This window comes from Babylonia areolata, chromosome 3 (assembly GCF_041734735.1).
Source record: "Babylonia areolata isolate BAREFJ2019XMU chromosome 3, ASM4173473v1, whole genome shotgun sequence".
In the NCBI taxonomy this organism is placed as follows: domain Eukaryota; kingdom Metazoa; phylum Mollusca; class Gastropoda; order Neogastropoda; family Buccinidae; genus Babylonia; species Babylonia areolata.
Genome location: NC_134878.1, coordinates 40,079,836 through 40,098,001, shown reverse-complemented (window position 1 = coordinate 40,098,001; position 18,166 = coordinate 40,079,836). Strand labels below are relative to the sequence as shown.

Here is an 18,166-nt window from a genome sequence, read left to right as displayed (position 1 = left end):
GAAATTCAAACATTTGATCTGGAGTGGTATGATTCAGATGATTTTGTCAGTTTTTGGCTAATTGTTTTGGACATTGATTAATGACTTGAAACACCACTTCAGCTGTTTTTTCTTCAGTGCTCAAGGAGTTAAGGGAAATGAGTGGAGAGAGACAGGTTTTTGAGTGGAAAATGCATATAAATTGATGTCATAATTTACAGACAAGTTGGCTGAACATACAACAATGTCGCCAGACCAGTGCCTCCTGCCTCTTCAGCCCAACATTCCTGCTGAAAATGAGGTTGAAGCTGGCACCCGCTTTGGCTCTCGTCTTCATTCCCGCGTGGAGTTCAATAGACTGCCATCTGGTATGAGGTTAAGGTAAGTGGTTTGTGTGCAAACATGTAGGTGAATCTCCCCCTCACCCCACCCCCAACGCACATACACACACGCATATATATATATATATATATATATATATATATATATATATATATATATATATATATCACACACACACACACACACACACACACACGTACACGTGTGTGTGTATGTGTGTGTGTGTGTGTGTCTCAAAGTAAAAAAATAATATTTAAAGATAGTAAATGAATAAACAACAACTGTGTTTCTGCATCAAGTTTAAAATAAATTTTAAAAAATAATTAAAAAAGGGGAGAAAGTAGATTTGAAAAGAGGAAGTACATACTTGGAATGAATTAAATGAAATGAATACTTTTACTCAAATGGAAAGAAATGTATTAATGTCATTAATGATCTCAAATGGAAAGAAATATATTAATGTTGCTTTAGATTCCATGATGTGAAACTAAAGTGGTTTCAGGCTCAAATCTTATGCCAGTTATTGCCTACAAGAAAGCTTTTGTATGACTGCTGAATCATTGAAGATCCAGTCCAAACCATATTGCATTTACTTTTAAATTGTAAAATCATACAAAGTTTTTGGACTGAGTAAGTAGATGTATTTGTTGGAAATTTTGAACATTGTAATTCACTGGCTGTCAGAAGAGCTGGTACTGTATGGTAGTAAAAATGGAGTGATAACAGACAAGGGTTTTGGCTTCATTCTGGTACTTGCTAAGTTTTATGTCTACAAAATGTATGAGCTTTCTTCTTAACCCCTTCACTGCTAGTACGTTTTGCTATGGCCTATGCTGAGAAAATTTTCAGAAAAACAAGAAAAACACGCCAATGATTTTAATTTGCTTATATTTCAAAAAGTACTGAAGATAAGTGCATAAAAGTATACATCAAATGAAAGGAAAATGAACCAAGATTTTGTTTTTGATACTCACATGTTCAAATAATGAGTCAATCTGACAGAAAATTTCCATCAAATGCATTAATAAAAAAAAAATTGGGACTGTCATTCCATCACGTAGGTGCTACAATATCAACCAGGTTATCAACCAGTCTTTCTTGTGACTATTGTGATCAACCACACACACTGTCAAGGCTGAGCAACAGTGTCCAGGTGCATAAGACTCCAACGCAGTCCACACAAAGAATGAAAAGGGTGTACTCACCCAGGATCTACCGCCAGTAAAAACGCTGTGTGGGGTACTTGCAGAAACAGTCTTCAAGACACAGTGCTGGTTTGCTGGGGCAGTCTGGGCAGTAGAACCCCACACCCTTTCTTTGTCCTTTCTTCCAGCAGACTCTGCACCTCCTTTGTGGCCAGGCCTTCTGTGGGGTAGGTGGGATGAAGTGTCGTCCACACAAGACAAACAGCGTGGTCATCTTTAGCAGTGTCTTGGTCACCAAAAATCATGGCACTAATTACATCCTTCTGAAGTCCAGGAGTGTAGTGCTGTTGCCTGCTTTTTTGCAGAGGATGTGTGCATTCAGCATGGCAGTTTGTAGAAAATGCACACACAGCTATTTGTACCACTTCAAGGTTTTCCTTGTGACATCGTAGGGCTGCAGCTGTTGGTCATGATGGTCCATGGCACCCATGTTTTTGTTGTAATCCAGAATTGCTGGAGGCTTGTTTACTGCCCTTTGGTCTTGCTGCTGCTGGTCTTCAGTTGTAAGTTTGTGGCAAGTTGTCAACTCCAGATGGTCCAGGATGAACATCATGATCATCAGCATGCTGCATACCTGAAACACATTGCATAAAAGACTAAGTCTGTTGGGTTTGGGGTTTGTTTTTGTTTGTTTGTTTTGTTTTTTTTACATATAAAAAGATCATGAAATGGTACCATTTTATTTCTGACTGTTTTCAGAAGCTGAAATACAAACACACACATACCTACCCCTCCCCCCACCCCAAACCCCCAAAACACACACACACTGAAACTGGTTCATGGTATGCCACACCCCCTTCATTTTCTCTTTCTCATACAAAACAAAATGACAACACATCACACACACACACACACATACACACACACGCACACACACACACTTCTACAAGTGTTGCATTTACAAAGTAATTTAGGCATACAGTTCTGTGTATCATTCTCTGATTTCAGTTTCATAAACATCATCTCTTCCCCCCCCCCCCACCTCCCTCTCTCTCTCTCTCTCTCACACACACACACACACACACACACACACACACACAACAACAACAACAACAACAATAACAACAACAAACCAATACGCACTCAGGAACGAACACACAGAAAGCTGCAGGCGAGCGACACACGCTGTCATCAACAATGAGCCAGCCAGCAAGCCACGCCCCCCTGGGCTGTGATGGTCAGAAACAGTACCCACATGACTGACTCTCTCACACACACACACACTGATCAGTGACTGACAAAGCCACTTACCACAGCTAACACATTCAAAACACACACAATGCAGTCATATTCATTGTTGCAACAAACGGAGAGCAAATAATAAACTGACAAACCTCGAAAACACCCACCTGCATCTTGAATCAGCTGAGCTTGTCTGTCTTCAGTTTCGTCAAACAACGCCAGTTCCCACCCTCCTCCACTGTCAAAATCAGCGTCTTCGGCATCAACTTCACGCAGTTCTGTCTCATTCAGTCCACAATCTTCATCTCTACTGTTTGCATCGCGAAAGAATTCTTTCAATACAAGTGCAAGTGTTGGGGTTTGTCTGCGTTCAGCCATGGCTTTGCAAACACAACTTGAGCTTCGCACAAACTTGCAAAACTTTCGCCATAAATATGACAATCCAATGAATAATTTTAGCTTATGGAACTCAGGAGATAAAGAGCTCTCAGGGGAGCTAATTTAATGGTTAGCAGACTGTATTTTCTGCAGTGCGGGACTCGAAACATAGAACGTTGTATCATGACGTACGGCGCACGTCAATACAGCATTGCTGAGCGACATTTCATGACGTACGCCATACGTCAACAGCGCAGTCAAGAGGTTAATTTCAGAAAGTAGTTATCTGGAAATGAAGGCAGTGACTTAAATTGATGGCAGATTTATTCTGTTTACCCAGAACTGTTTTCTGAATGAACATTCGTCCAAAGAGATCATACCCGCAGGCATAGTTTTCATCAGTTTGACATGATAAGTATATAACCAAACGGGTTAATTCAAATTCTTGTTTTTGAAATACTTGAGAAAAGTTACAAAAAAATGAACAAAAAGGAAACTTAATGCAAACACCAATGCCAGCAAGCAAAGGTACCAAATGTTGATCAAGGAAATTGTTCGGGCATGAATAAAAGATGCATGAGAACTTGAGTATTTCATTGATTGCTGCACATTGGTCAACACTGAACCACTGTACACTTCCCATTCACACAACCAACCAAGCACATATTAGGTAAACATACTCACATACACATGAATAAACATATACAACATCACTAAGCAAGTTTTTCCCAAAGAAAAAACACCTGTTTAATTATGTATTGGATGGGTGTGGAAAGCATCTTGCTGTGTTAGTAGCTTGGAGGCCATCAGCTACAACCTTTCAGCGTAGGATTGAAACTGGGACTGTGATGCTGAGTTGGACATGCCAAGCATTTCATGGCTTGGGAAGGTGGGGGAGGTGGGGGGGACATTGGACCCATTCATATGACAAGAGTTTAAGAGTTTGACACTGAGCATTTCTTGCCCGGGGAAAGCATGGGGAGGGTCACTTTACATGTCTGTATGAAAGAGATTAGATGTCCCAAATATTTTTTGTCCATGGAAATTAGGGGGAAGGGGCGCAAGTACCTGTCCATGTAACTGGCTGACATGGACAATGAATGGGATTCCTCAAGAGAGGGCGTGAAGGGGGGTGGGGTGGGGGTGGGGATGTAAGTGTTTCTTTGTGGGGTGGGACAGCAAATTCCTGGGATATGGAACTTTAATTTAGAGGTAGGTAGTGACAAGAAGAGTGCAGAGAGAGTGGGAGAGGATTAGATTATTAATCCTGATATGTGTATGTGAGAATGTTTACATAGTATGTGATTGGTTGGTTGCGTGAATGGGAAGTGTACAGTGTTTTTTTAGTTTATTTATCTAAGTTATTGCGCGTGTGCGCGCATGTGTGTGTGTGTGTGTTATGTTTATTATAAAGCGCTTTGAGCTCCATTTCAGGGAGGAAAGCGCTCAATAAGTATCCATTATTATTATTATTATTAACCTGCTTATCAAGTAGTCTAGCAGAAATTTGTTTTTCAAATGAGAATTTGTCTATCAAAGCATTTTCAGGTTTTCTATCAGACATACAGTGCCCCTGGATTTCAGGTTAGTTTTACTGCTGTACAGGTCAGCATCTGATGCAAACATAGGGATGTGATCAATTAAGTGCACATTGAAATGATGATTTCTCGGTAAGATACTATTATTGAAGTGATGTTTTGCTTCTTGCCGGTATGCGTGTGTTTGAGAGAGAGAGAGCAGGCATGCATACCCAATGTACACAAAAATGGTATGTGAAGAGATATGTTTTTTCTTTTAATTGCTATTTCGTAAATCTGTATTTGGTCAACATTGTTATTATTTGTGTATTGTGAACAGCAAAGAATGATAGAGATATATTTTCAGTTTCTATTTTATCAAATTCTATTTCTTCTCTGATTTTATTTTCATTGAGACTTATCTCTTTCTTTCCATCCATTTGTCATAAGTTAAGAAGTTTTCCTGTTTTGTTTTTTTTCTCTGCATAGATCTCAGTTTTCTCTGAGTTTCAAGACAACTGGTCAGAACGGACTGATGTTCTACGTGACAGACAAGAAGCATATTGACTTCCTGGGTCTCTACATGGTGGATGGAGAGCTGCACTTTGGTTTTAACTGTGGCAGCGGCACTGGCAAAATCATGAGCGGGGACAAATACAATGATGGAAAATGGCACAAGGTACACATGTTTGACATTTAGCACTAAGCCATACAGTTCAGTGGTGTGTGACAGATGTTTGCTCTTTCAGATATGAGATTTTTCCAAAAAATTATGGAAGCATTTGATGTCAATGCTTTTGTGCTGAAATCACATCAGTCAGTGATGCAGCGGTACACTTCATGACTGCAGACATGTTTAGATCTGGGATCTGTTGCCAGTACTCTTAAGATTCATCCGCATTACATGGATGTAGTATTATACTTTGTTCAATGGGCGAAATAGCCAATTAGTTAAAGCATTGGACATTCAATCTGGGGGTCCTGGGTTCGAATCTCTGGTGGGTAAAGGGTGGAGATTTTCTGATCTCCCAGGTAAACATATACACAAGCAGAAGATCAAATACGCACGTAAAAGATCCTGTAATCCATGTCAGCATTCGGTGGGTTATGGAAACAAGAACATACCCAGCATGCATGCACCGCCCTCCCACCCCCACCCCCACACCCCCCCCCCCCACCCCACCCGTAAAAACAGTCATACATGAAACAGCCCACTCGTGTACATACGAGTGAAAGTGGGAGATGCAGCCTGTGAATGAAGAAGAGAAGAAGATATTTTGTTCAAAGGTGCAAGCAGTCTGTCTCTCATTTTGACATCCGAACAAGTTTTTCCATTGCTGTTCTCTTTGTTTTAGCATGGTTGTATTTCTGTATTGCACATCATCACTCCCGGTTTTCCACCATTTCTGTAACAGTGGAGTGTGTATCACCAACACAAAACAGCATGTGGTGTGGTATTTGATTTGATGTGTGTGTGACATTTTGTAGGTGGAGTTTGGCCGAGTGCAGCGCTCTGGGCAGTTGGTGGTGGACGGACAATTGAAAGGCCGTGCCAAGTCGCGAGGAGGAACACGGTCCATTAATGTCATACCCCCTTACTTCTTCGGAGGTTTATCTGAGACTGCGAAAAAATTAGCCCTTGGGAATGTTGGGGTGAGTTTTTCTGTTGTAATTCTGCTTGCTTCAAGCAAGTTTCATTTCATCTGATAAGAAGCTGAAAACAAAGTGAGTGCAAAGAAAAATAAAATGTCCTAACACATCTTAAGAAAGAAAACAATGTGACATTTTTTCTGGTTGTAGCTGATCCTTCATGGCAGTGTGATAATGGAAGATGTGATGGAGACCAACTATTTGAAGTCCTTCTGGGAGGAGTACAAAAAAATAGAATAGAATGTAAACACTCCTCTGTATCAACGTCATTCCACATATAAGCCTTGTTCAGATGACCCTTTGATGAAGCAGTGTGTTCTTTTTCAGACAGCAACTTTTCTTTTGCCCTGTTTGGAACAGTACTGAATTTTTTATCAGACACAGAGAGAAATGCGACAAGCAATGTTACTGAAAGAGCAGACATATATAGACATATGAGGAGCAATCAGAATTCCATACTATCTTAAACTGAAGAAGAAATTAATTAAGTGAGATAAATCACAATCAAAGAACAGAAATATAATCAGCAAAAATATAGCACCTGAGTTAAAGAAGACATAAGTTCTGAGAGAGCCTACAGTGTTAAAAATTAAAAATGGCTTTTGTATTGAGAGGCTTTTGTGGCCTTCTGTTTGTAATATTGATCAAAGAAGTTAAATTATCATCATTTAAGTTTTTCCTGTTCAGGAACAATCCCTGTGATCTCAGCAGTCATTGTGTTTGTTTCAAATCACACTGTCAGTCTATAGTGTGACCCATTGAGATGTAACTGGGCCTGATATTTAAGGTCAGTGTCTAGAACAAGAAGATTTACAGGCAGGACAGGATTTGCAGGGAGATTTACTGTACATATGAACGATATGCCAGTTTTTCACTCACTGGTGCAAACAAAGTGAGTCTGAGTAATAACCTGGTGTTTGGTTGTCTGTGTATCCATGTGTTTGCCTGTGTGTGTGTCCGTGGTAAACTTTTACAAATTCATTTTCTCTAGAAAATCTTCACACTTATACCGATGATTATCACCTGGAATACAGTTTTTAATTTATCGCTAAAAGCAACAAACCAACTTTAAATATTAATTTTGGATTACATTTGTCAGATGCACTTTGGTCTTGGTCTTGTTGCTGAGCATAACTTGTATGGTTCGATATAGATCCAATGCCCCCCCCTCCCCCCCCTTTTTTTTAAATAACTTTATAACATTTAATATAAAACACATTTTTTAAATGATTTCTCTCACTCTCTGTCTCTGTCTCTATAATGTCCAGAGAGTTGTGTGTTATGGATTTTATACACTCATTGAAGGTTGTTTCATTTATTGACTCACCGCTTTTCCCTGCATTGTTTACAATTGCTCAAAGTGAAGACACTGCTTGTACTGAGAAAGTAAATGATATTAAATGAATTAATAGATTAGTTGGGATCAAAAAAAGGAGAACAGATTACAGAATATGTGTGTACATGCGTTTTCTCTTTTGGATTACAGTGTAAATGAGGTTTTGGAGCTATTCAGTAATGTATTGTTGAGAGCGAGTGAATGTATGAGGAAGCGTGTGTGTGTTGGGAGTGATCAGCGAGATGCCCCATGGTTTGATGCTGAATGTAAAGATGCAAAACACAAAGCCAGACAATTGTTAACAATGTTAAGACAAACCAAGGATGATAAGCACCGATTACCCTATGTGAAAGCTCGGAAGGAATATAAGGATTTGTGTAAGGTAAAGAAAGTCAGCTATAGACGTGATAAAGCCAGACGTCTAGCATCACTGAGCAAAGACAGCAAACAGTTTTGGAAAGAAGCGAAGCAAGTGTCTGGAAGAAGGAAAATAGGAGTATGTAAAGACATTAAAGAAAATGAATGGTTTGAACACTTTCAGAATTTATTTACTCAGAACGAGGTTATAACTACTGATAACAGAGCCATTAGTGAAGTGCAACCAGACGAATCAAATATATCTGATGAACTAAGTCATGATATTGCAGAACAAGAAGTTGCAGATGCTATTCGGAAATTTAAAAAAGGCAAGGCTTGTGGTGTAGACGGTATTTTGGTAGAAATGTTAAAATCAGCTGATAATATTGCTGTACATTTTTTAACAAAACTGTTTAACATTCTGTTTGATAAGGGCACGTATCCAGATGAATGGGCAAAGGCAATAATTGTTCCAATTTTTAAAAAGGGAGATAGTAGTTCAACAGACAACTATAGGGGCGTGTCTTTGCTCAGTCTTATTAGCAAATGTTATACATCAGTGCTAAATGGAAGACTTGTCAAATGGGCTGAAGAAAATGATATGCTAACAGAGTCACAGGCTGGATTCAGGCGTGGTTATGCCACAACAGATCATATTTTTATTCTGAACGCGGTTATTGAGAAATCTTTATCAAAGAAGGGAGGCAAGCTTTACGCCTGTTTTGTTGATCTGAGAAAAGCATTTGACTCTTTGCAACGTCAGTCTTTGTGTGATATTTTAACTCAGAAAGGTATAAAGGGAAAATTTATGAATGCTATCATTGCTATGTATCAATGTGTTACGTCTTGCGTACGTATTGTCCCATTGGCTTAGGGCAAGGTTGTATGTTAAGCCCTATATTGTTTTCGTAATTTGTTGGCGAAATTGCATCAGCAGTTGAAATCAGTGGTATTCATGGAATTCAGTTTTTGCCTGATTTATTAGAGTTGTTCATTCTTCTGTTCGCGGATGATGTTGTACTGCTATCTAACACTGCGATTGGTCTGCAAAATCAAATTAATATTCTGAATAATGCATGTAAAACACTCTTCTTGAATGTAAATACTGACAAGACTAAAGTGATGGTTTTTCGAAAAGGTGGCTTTTGGGGAAGATATGAAAAGTGAAATCTCGATGGAAATGCTCTAGAAGTAGTGAATGAATATAATTATCTAGAGTTTGTTTTTACGACAAAAATGAGTATAAACAAAGGAGTAGGGATTTTAGCAGCAAAAGGCAAACATGCATGCATTGACTGTATAAATTATATAACGAAGCTGAATGATAATTCCAAAGGATGTTTTTTCAAAATATTTGATGCTCAGGTACAACCCATTCTTTTGTACGCTTCTGAGATGTGGGGTCTTAACTCACTCAGTACAGCCAGTCCTCTCTTCTCCTTTACACAGACCCCTCGGATGTCCAGTGGGTGTCTGAATGACCCAACCTTTAGCTTCCATCGTCAGAATTGCGGTATTCTTTGTCAACATTCATGTCTTCAGTATAAGAGCCTTCCGCTTGCAATATTTTGATGATGGTAATTGGGGTGAAACGCTGTTAACGTCATCTCTTTCGCCGTTCATATGGAAAGAGTTAACAGACTTGATAATATTGAGAAGGTTCATTCCTTTGCATGTAAACATTTTTTGAACATACCACTTAGAGTACCAATCAAGTTTGCATACGGCGAATTAGGACGTTATCCACTGTATATAAATAGTGCAACAAGGTGTATCAAGTACTGGTTAAGGTTGCTGAATATGAATGTGCACCGATTACCCAGACAGACATATTTGACGTTGGGTTTGGATATGTCTGGTTGCAACAAGGCGTTGGTTGTGAGCAAACATTTTTGTCATTATTTAAGCAAAGAATGAAAGATATATTTATGCAGGAGTGGGACGAGTCAGTAATGTCTAAAGATATATATCATAACTACAGACTGTTTAACCCTTTCGCTGCCAGGAAAATAAGATTTAAGTGAAATCTATTTGCCAGGGTTTTTTCACAAAAAACGGGTATAAATTTTCCAAAAATTCTGTGCTCTTTGTTATTGGAGAAAGACCCATAAAAGTATATATTTTCTGAAAGGTAAATGAATAAAGAACACAAAACACATGCTGTTTTCCCATTTTATATATTTTTAGTGACATGCTGTTGTTTTGAAATCAGTGTTTTGCTTTTTGTCACATTTTCAACTTGTTTATTACAAACATTAGTCAGGTAATTTGTACAAAAACATCATATTTTCTGGACAAATGGATATCTGCAAACACAAAATCATACTAGACCAACCACAATATATATATTTTTTTTTAAGAGATAGATACAGAATACATTGTGACTTCTCCAAGTGATAAGATGGATGTGAGGCCACGCCCCCTCAGTCTCCACCCCCCTCCTCCTCACCCCTCTCATACGGTCACTTGAGTCAGTTCTCATCAGACCGCGTTGGCTGCGTGCCAAGAGTATCGCTCTGCTGCTAATTCGGTCATCTGTCGTCTGCTAACATCTGTACAGCCGGCATCACTCACTGACAGTCGCATCTTGGCCACTCTCTTGATTACTCCCTTTATTTTCTATCAGATCGTCCTATAAATGTTCATCACTATCTTCTCCTTCGAAATTACGCTTCAATTCTTTCTGAGCATCAGCTAAAGAAAGAAATCTTGGTTGATTTAGTTTGTCACGATCGCATGTCTTGAGCACGGCGTCAGTCCGACATTTTGTTGAGCGAGTGAGGAGAGAAGTCAGGCAAACACTTGGACAGTGACCCAACCAAAACGTTCAAATAAAGGACTGCTTCATGACGTAGATGAGGTTTCTAGCTATGAATAGAATCTAGAGAGATTCCCCAGGCTAAAGCTACCACTATTTTTGTCAAGGAAGTGAATGCAAACCAGGGAAAAGTCAGAATATTTCGATGACGAGTTATCTCGTCATGCAGGCAGCGAAGCATACATGCTTGCCATGACGAGTTATCTCATCATGCAGGCAGCCTAGGGGTTAAAACTGGTTTTCAGTGTGAGCAATATTTTGACTTTGTGGATAAAAAGTGTTTTAAGGACTGTTTGGTAGAATTGCGGCTTGGTTTGCTCCCAATAAATGGATCATTTTTTAGAAGAACATTCAACTGTAATTCAAATTACACATGTAAATGTTGTAATGTGATCGAAGATGAAAACCATTTTTGTAATTGTGTCCTTTACAATAACCTGCGGCAAAAACATCTGAACTCTGAAGGTCAATCGTATGTTCACTTGCTGAAGAATGGTTCTGTTTACAGTATTCGTAAACTCTGCATTTATATATTTAATGCCCTGAAGATATGACAGGAATTCTGTGACAACAATGATGAAAGTTAGAATTAATTTACTATGCACAAGAAGCACTTTTGTTCTACAGGTTTAAGTTAGTACGTATTTTACATTTTGTTGTGGCTGAGTGATCACCATATTGTGTACTTTTGACCTCTTTCTAGGGACCGGAGGCCTGGAGATTAAAGTTTTGTTCTTGTTCTTGTCTATGTCTCTGTCTCTGTCTCTGTCTCTCTCTCTCTCTCTCTCTCTCTTTAATTGTTTATTTTTCCTTCTCATGATTCCTTTATTGGATAAAGTGTATATCACAAGTCAGTCTTGAAGGCCTTGTTTCTCTTGTTCTTAAATGGTTTGTCTTTTGTGGGTTTATTTTTAATATGACCAACATGACAAAGAAAAGTGGAAATGACTCAGAGTAGTGACTGTTGTGGACAGGATGGTTGGGTGAGTTTCCCAGGCTGCATGAAGGACTTGGCACTGAGGAACATGGACCTGAAACAGCCCAGCCAGCAGGTGGGCATCCAGACCTGCTCCAGTGTCTATGAGCTGGGCACCTTCTTCCCTGCCATGGGGGGTATCCTGCAGCTGGGTAAGTTCACTGGCCAGAGCACTAGAGCATGGCCTTCCCAAATACAGTACACTGAGAAACATGTTAGTTACATTTATGGCCTCAGAGGTTGATGGAAGTGTTTGTGACACAGTGGCAAAATCTGTGCACATATATGCATGTATACATATGTTTGTGTGTGTGTGTGTGTGTGTGTGTGTGTGTGTGTGTGAGCCAGGTGCAAGTAAAGCTTTGTCATTGCCTGAGTATAAAATATATGTGTAGATATGTAGGGGAGGGTATTAGCCGGGGAGGGTGTTAGCCCATGATTTCTTGCAATCCCACGATTTCTCTCAAAGTGAAACAAGTCGTGGCATTAAGAGAAAGTGTGGTTGTTCTCCTCCCACGTTTTCTCTCAATTTTGAGAAATCATGGGGTGCACCCTCATGCTTTCTCACAATGTGAGAGAAAGCATGGAAAGTCTTCCATATTTTTATCAAAAACATTTCCATAGTCATCAGGGTTGGTTTATGGTCTTTTACCAACACAAATCTTAGAGAAAACTGAGAGAGAGAGAAGAAAAAGAGAAAGAGGGGGACAATAACAATGACAATCATAATAATGAGGGTGATGAATGTGTGTCCTTTTGTCTGTTTGCTTGGCTGGTTGATTTTTTTTCTTCTTTCACTCTGTTTTTAACCAGTTGAGTGCATATAAGACATTAGCTGTTGTCATGCAAAAAGTGTTGCAATAGTGCCTTTTAGACGTCCATCAATATCCTGCATGTATTTAGATTTTTCCTTCATCAGAGTTTATATCAGTGAACATAAACACACTCTGAATGGTTAGCTAAATGTGTGTGGATTGTAAACAAACTATTTAAGTGAACATTCATCAGGTGGAAGACCCCTTTTTTCTCAATCATTTGCTTACTGGACCACTTGGAGAGTGCATGTAAAGAGGGTTTGCCTCGCATGCGAAAAAGGCGCCAGACACTTCCATCAAGTGATGACAATGGTCCTAGTCAGTGGATTTTTACAACTTTGCAAGTTTTGCTGATGATTATGTATGAGAATAATGATGAGAGATGGATCATAGCAGAGGCATTCTGATTTCAAACTGTATCACAGAGTACTCGACAAGCCTCGTTGTGAGTGTACCGGAAATGGGCAACAGTTTTCTGTAAATGGAGATAAGACAAAACTAATGAACTTTGCAGCAGTTGCTGATTTCACGAAGATAAAATGCTGACTGAAAACTAGTGAAACTAGATGAAGTGAGCGCTGTTGTTCGATCGTGCTCGTTCACATTTCGATTGACGCCGATTTTATAGTGCGTCCCACGGACTCCCTAGCCAAAACTGTAGTGTGTCCTCTCTCATTTTAGAGAGTTGGGGACGTACATATGTGCGTTAACGGAAGCCATGACTTTGTGACAGATGTGAAAATATTGTGGTTGACATTTTGGAAAATATGTGTGCAAAATATGTTGATTATATCCTGTGGAATATCTCCAACTACATACAAGATACAGCCTTTTTCTTACTTTTATCTGATTCTTCATTCACTCCACTTTTCAAAAATGTATAGGTTTACCTATCTATTCTTACTAATCAGCATACAAATGCCCAAAATCAGACTACATGTTGCAGAAGCAAACAGTCCCTTTGTTTTGACCAGTAGAGTGTCTATAAGATGTCAGCTGACGTCCAACAAAAAGTATTGCCATAGTGTCTATAAGACGTCCACTGACGTCCTGCATATATTCCGATTTTTCCTTCATTGGAGTTTGGTTCAGTTCACATAAACAGACTCTGAACACTTAGTTTGATGTGTCTGGATTATAAAAATACTATTTAGGTAGAAGACCTCTTTCTACTCGATAATAATTTGCTAACTGACCACGTGATACACGCATGGAAAAGGGGGTTGCATCATGTGCAAACTCTTCTTCTTCTTCTTTGCGTTCGACAGCTACGCAGTCAGGGTCGAAGTCCGAGGGATGCCACAAACTCGGACGTCCGGTGAAGATCAGCTGCCATCCCCCAGAGCTTGGTGTTGAGGTCAGCACCCCCAGGCCAGGACTGCTGCCGCATTCTCATACAGGGGGCAGTCTTGGAGAATATGGGATGGGGTCTGGTCAGCCTGGCCGCAATCACATAGGGATGTGGCTGCCACTCCAATCCTCTTCAGGTGTGCTCGGAGGCTGCAGTGTCCTGTGCGAAGGCAGTAGATGGTAGTCTGGTGTCTTCTCTCCAGTGTCCTGATGGGATCTTGGTGTGCCTGGTAGCCTCCGTTCAGGGTGACCCAGCCTCTTCGGAATCTGCTGCGCAGGAGAGTTTTTGCTTCCTCATACATGGCAGGAATGGTTGGCTGTGTGAGCTGGCTTCCTTCCTTAGCAAGGTGGTCTGCACGCTTATTGCCTGGGAGGCCTACATGTGCAGGCACCCACTGGAGGGTCGTTGGGGCTGTTTGGGTAAGGGTTGTGAGGGAGGCCTTAAGGGACTGGATCAGTGGACCAGGATCAGGGGAGTTAAGGGCCTGGAGTGTGGACATGGAGTCAGTGAAGATGGAGATGCTGCCAAGGGGCTTTCCACAGGAGGAGAGGAATTCTGCTGCTGTTTTGATGGCCAGGACTTCAGCTCTGAAATTGGAACAGAGCTTTCCTCCAGGGAGTGCGATGCTGCTGTGCTCTCCATAGGGAAATCTGACGTAGACACCACTGCCTCCGTTGTATGTGGCTTCCTCCGCTGATCCGTCTGTGTATACATGGGTCCAGGAGCTGGCTGGGTAGGACTCCTCTATCATGGCCAGAGTCCGGATCTTGAGAGTAGCTGGTTGCTGGTCTTTGGTGGTGATGCCAGGAACTCTGAGGCTGATGGTGGCCTCTATCTCTTGGTCAAGCCTCCAGTCAGGCAAGGCAGGGTCAGTGCATGACTCCCCTTTTGCCGCCAGAACATCGCTGTGCTGTGCTCTGAGTGCTTTATACTGGTGGTTGAGGCTCTGACGTTTGAGACAGTTCTTGGTGGGCTGCTCCAGTCTGTGGTGTAGGTGATGTGAGGGCAGTCTTCTGAGCTTCTCTCCCTGCATCAGGACTTTCAGGTCGCATCTTCTCTCCAGGGGCTCAACATTAGCAGCTTTCTCCATATCATGGATCGGCGTGGACCTCATGGCTCCAAGTATGAGGCGTAGTCCCATATTTTGGACTTTGTTGAGCCGGCTCTTGTTGGTCTTGGAGGCTGTGCCCCACGAGGTTGAGGCGTACTCCATGGTGGGTCTGACCGCTCCCATGTAGACCCTGGCGAGAAGCCTGCTGTCTGCTCCCCAAGTCGTCCCAGCCAGCTTCTTCAGCAGGGCTAGCTTGCTGATGCCTCTCCTCTCCATCTCCTCAATCTGGGGCCTCCAGGTCAGGCGGGTGTCCAACTTGACACCAAGGAATGTTGGTATATTCGTCTGGGGCAAGACCTGTCCCTGGAGCTTCAGCTTGACTTGCTCATTGGCGGTGGAGAGAGAGAAGAGTGTTGCGTTGGTTTTTGTGGTGTTGAGCTCAAGACCCCAGTCTTCTGTCCATGTAGCGATATTGCTGACGACTTCCTGAAGCCGGTAGGAGGCCATGCTGGTGTGTTCAGCGGATGTCCATACTGCCAGGTTGTCTGCGTGCAGACTGTTGGAGACGTGCTTCGTGATGTTGTCTCTGACGTCGTTGATATACAACAGAAACAATGTTGGGGAAAGCACTCCTCCCTGGGGGACACCCTCACGTAGCTTGACCTTTCTGCTGTGGAAGCTGTCTAGTTTGACCCTTGCGGTCTTGCCGAAGAGGTAGTGTTGGATCCACATGTACATCTTGCTACGTACGCCGGCTTGGAGAAGTTTCAGGATGAGGCCCTCCTTCCACACTTTGTCAAACGCTCTCGACAGGTCAAGAAACACGGCCAGTGTCTTCTTCTTCTCCTGAAAAGAGTTTTCGATGTCCTGGACAAGGAGGGCTAGTTGATCTTCTGTGTTTCAGAATTTTCTGTAGCTGGTCTGGGTAGGTGAAAGGATGTTCAGTGTTTCCAGGAGGAAGGTGAGGCGGCGGTTGACAATCCTTTCCAGCAGCTTGCCGACACAGCTCAGAAGGCTGATTGGTCTGTAGCTGTGGGGGTCCTTCTTGTTCTTTCCCTTCTTTGGGATCGGGATGATCTGCCTCTTTCCAGATGGAAGGCACAACTCCTGCTGTCCAGCTGTAGTTGAAAATCTGAAGCAGCACTGTTCTGGATGCTGGTCCCAGGTGCTTCAGCATGTCGCCAGTGACACCATCAGGCCCCGGAGCTTTCTTGGACTTCAGCTTGCGAATGCCTTGTTTCAGCTCCTGCATGGTTAGTGGCTCGCTCGTACAGCTGTCATCTATGCCATGTGGGTCTGATGTCATAAGTTTTGTGGTTTCCTCTCGTACCTGCTTGATGCGCTGTCTGGACATGTGGATCGTACTCTCCTCTCGGTATAGTTCTGCAAAGGTGTTGGCTGCGGCCTTTTCTGTTTTCAGCTGGTTGTCCTGCTCGATGACGGTCTTGCCTCTGCTGGGGTTGTCATCATTCAGTTTCTTTGTCAGCTTCCAAAGCCCCTGCATGTCTGTCTCCATGTTCAGGGAGGATGTCTTGTCTTGCCAACTCTTTCGTATTGTCTGCAGCTTTTCCTTTGTGAACGCAGCTTTCGCTCTGTTGTGTGTCTCTACATTTTCGTCAGTGGGGGAGCTCTCCATCGTGTCCCTGGCTTCACTGAGGGTCTTGTGCAGGGTGTCGAGCTCAGGTGTCCAGTAGGGACGGTAGTTCCTGCGTTTGCCTAGTGGAATAGCTGCCTGCGCCGCGTCTAATACTGCCTTATTAAAATTCTTGACATTTTCGTTGATGTCTTGGTGCGACAGTGTCAGCGCAGAAGTCCTCTTGTCTGCCTCGTGCTTGAAAAGGTCCCAGTTTGCCTTCTTGTAATTCCAGCTTGCTGGGAGCCTGGTGGGATGGGTTTCAAAATGTCTCTTTACTGTAATGATCACTGGCCTGTGGTCGCTGCCTCCAAGCTGGGGCGACACCTCCCTTTGGGGAATGCTATGGATGTCGTCTGTCGCGAAGGCCAGGTCAGGAGTGCTTGTGGCCCTCCATGCTCATGAGTAGCACGTAGGTGGGTCTTTTGGACTGTTGATGAGGATCAGCTGGTTACTGATTGCCCAGTTTTCCACATCTTCTCCCTTCTTGTTAAGATCTTGGTAGCCCCAGCTGGGTGAGTGGCTGTTAAAGTCTCCTGTGATGATCCAGCTGTGGGAGTCAACGGGGATAGAGTCAAGCTGTATTTGGTTTGTAGGTGAATAGACATTAAGGACTGTCACTGATGTGCCTGGCAACACCAACTTGACTCCCAGAAATTCTGTGTCGAGATCAGCTTGACCAGAACTCTGGGTCTCTGCCGCTGGGATGTTGTTTCTTACCAGGGTGATGAGGCCTCCCTTTGGTCTGTTCTCTCGGTCTTGTCTAAACAACTCGTAACCTCTTATGAAAAAGCGGTGAGTGTTTTTGAGGTGGGTCTCTTGGATGCAACATACATCGATCGCATTTTCACGCAGAAACCATTGGAGCTCAACCTTCTTGCACTGTACTCCTTCCGCATTAAAGTGGACGATACGAAGTGCTGCTTGCCCATGTGCTCCATTCTGTTCTCCCCAAAGAGTCTGGGAAGCATCGCGTCCATGGTCGGTAGTAGTGGATGGGCCCCTTTGAGGCTGAGGGCCCGGCACCGTCTCCCCCCGGCCATGGTCCAGGAAGACGACACCACATCGGTCCAACGTTATCTGCTTAGCCATGTGTCGTAGAGTGCGTGCACAGCCGGTTTTGACTAGATCACGCCCCTTAGAGAGGCCACTGTGGCGCCGTCTTCGGTGATCTCCTGTTCTGGTAACAGTTTACAGTTGGCCAGGTTTTCTCTTGGGAGTTTTCCTTCTCTTGGAAGAACTACCTGCTGAGGCTAACGGACTCCATCTGCCCGGATTTTTCCTCAGGGTTGACTCCCGAAGCCTTTCCTATGAGTGGGTATGGCTGCAAGGCAGCGGAGGTTTGAAATCAGAGTTTTCCTTCTCTTAGATGAGCTGTCTTCCCAGACTGATGAGCCCCATCTACCCAAAGCACTGGTTTTCAGGCGCAAGGTAACCCACCTTCGCCCCTTCTCCTATCAGTAGTAGCAGTTCCGCCAGGCTTATATCTAAGCCACACGAGCAGGCTAGGAGCTGGACTTAGTTGTCAGAGGCTGTTGGAGACGCGCGCCGTGAGGGGCATTTTATAGACAATGGG

General features: G+C 42.6%; 1 protein-coding gene across 1 annotated transcript in view; it reads left to right on the top strand.

The window, feature by feature from the left end:
- Positions 1-18,166, top strand: part of LOC143279982 (laminin subunit alpha-like) — a 305,618-nt gene that overhangs the window by 267,376 nt on the left and 20,076 nt on the right. The window contains exons 67-70 of the mRNA XM_076584380.1: positions 201-360; positions 5,093-5,282; positions 6,092-6,256; positions 11,739-11,892. Of these exons, the coding sequence (XP_076440495.1) occupies positions 201-360; positions 5,093-5,282; positions 6,092-6,256; positions 11,739-11,892 (669 nt within the window). The remainder of the gene's footprint in view (positions 1-200; positions 361-5,092; positions 5,283-6,091; positions 6,257-11,738; positions 11,893-18,166) is intronic.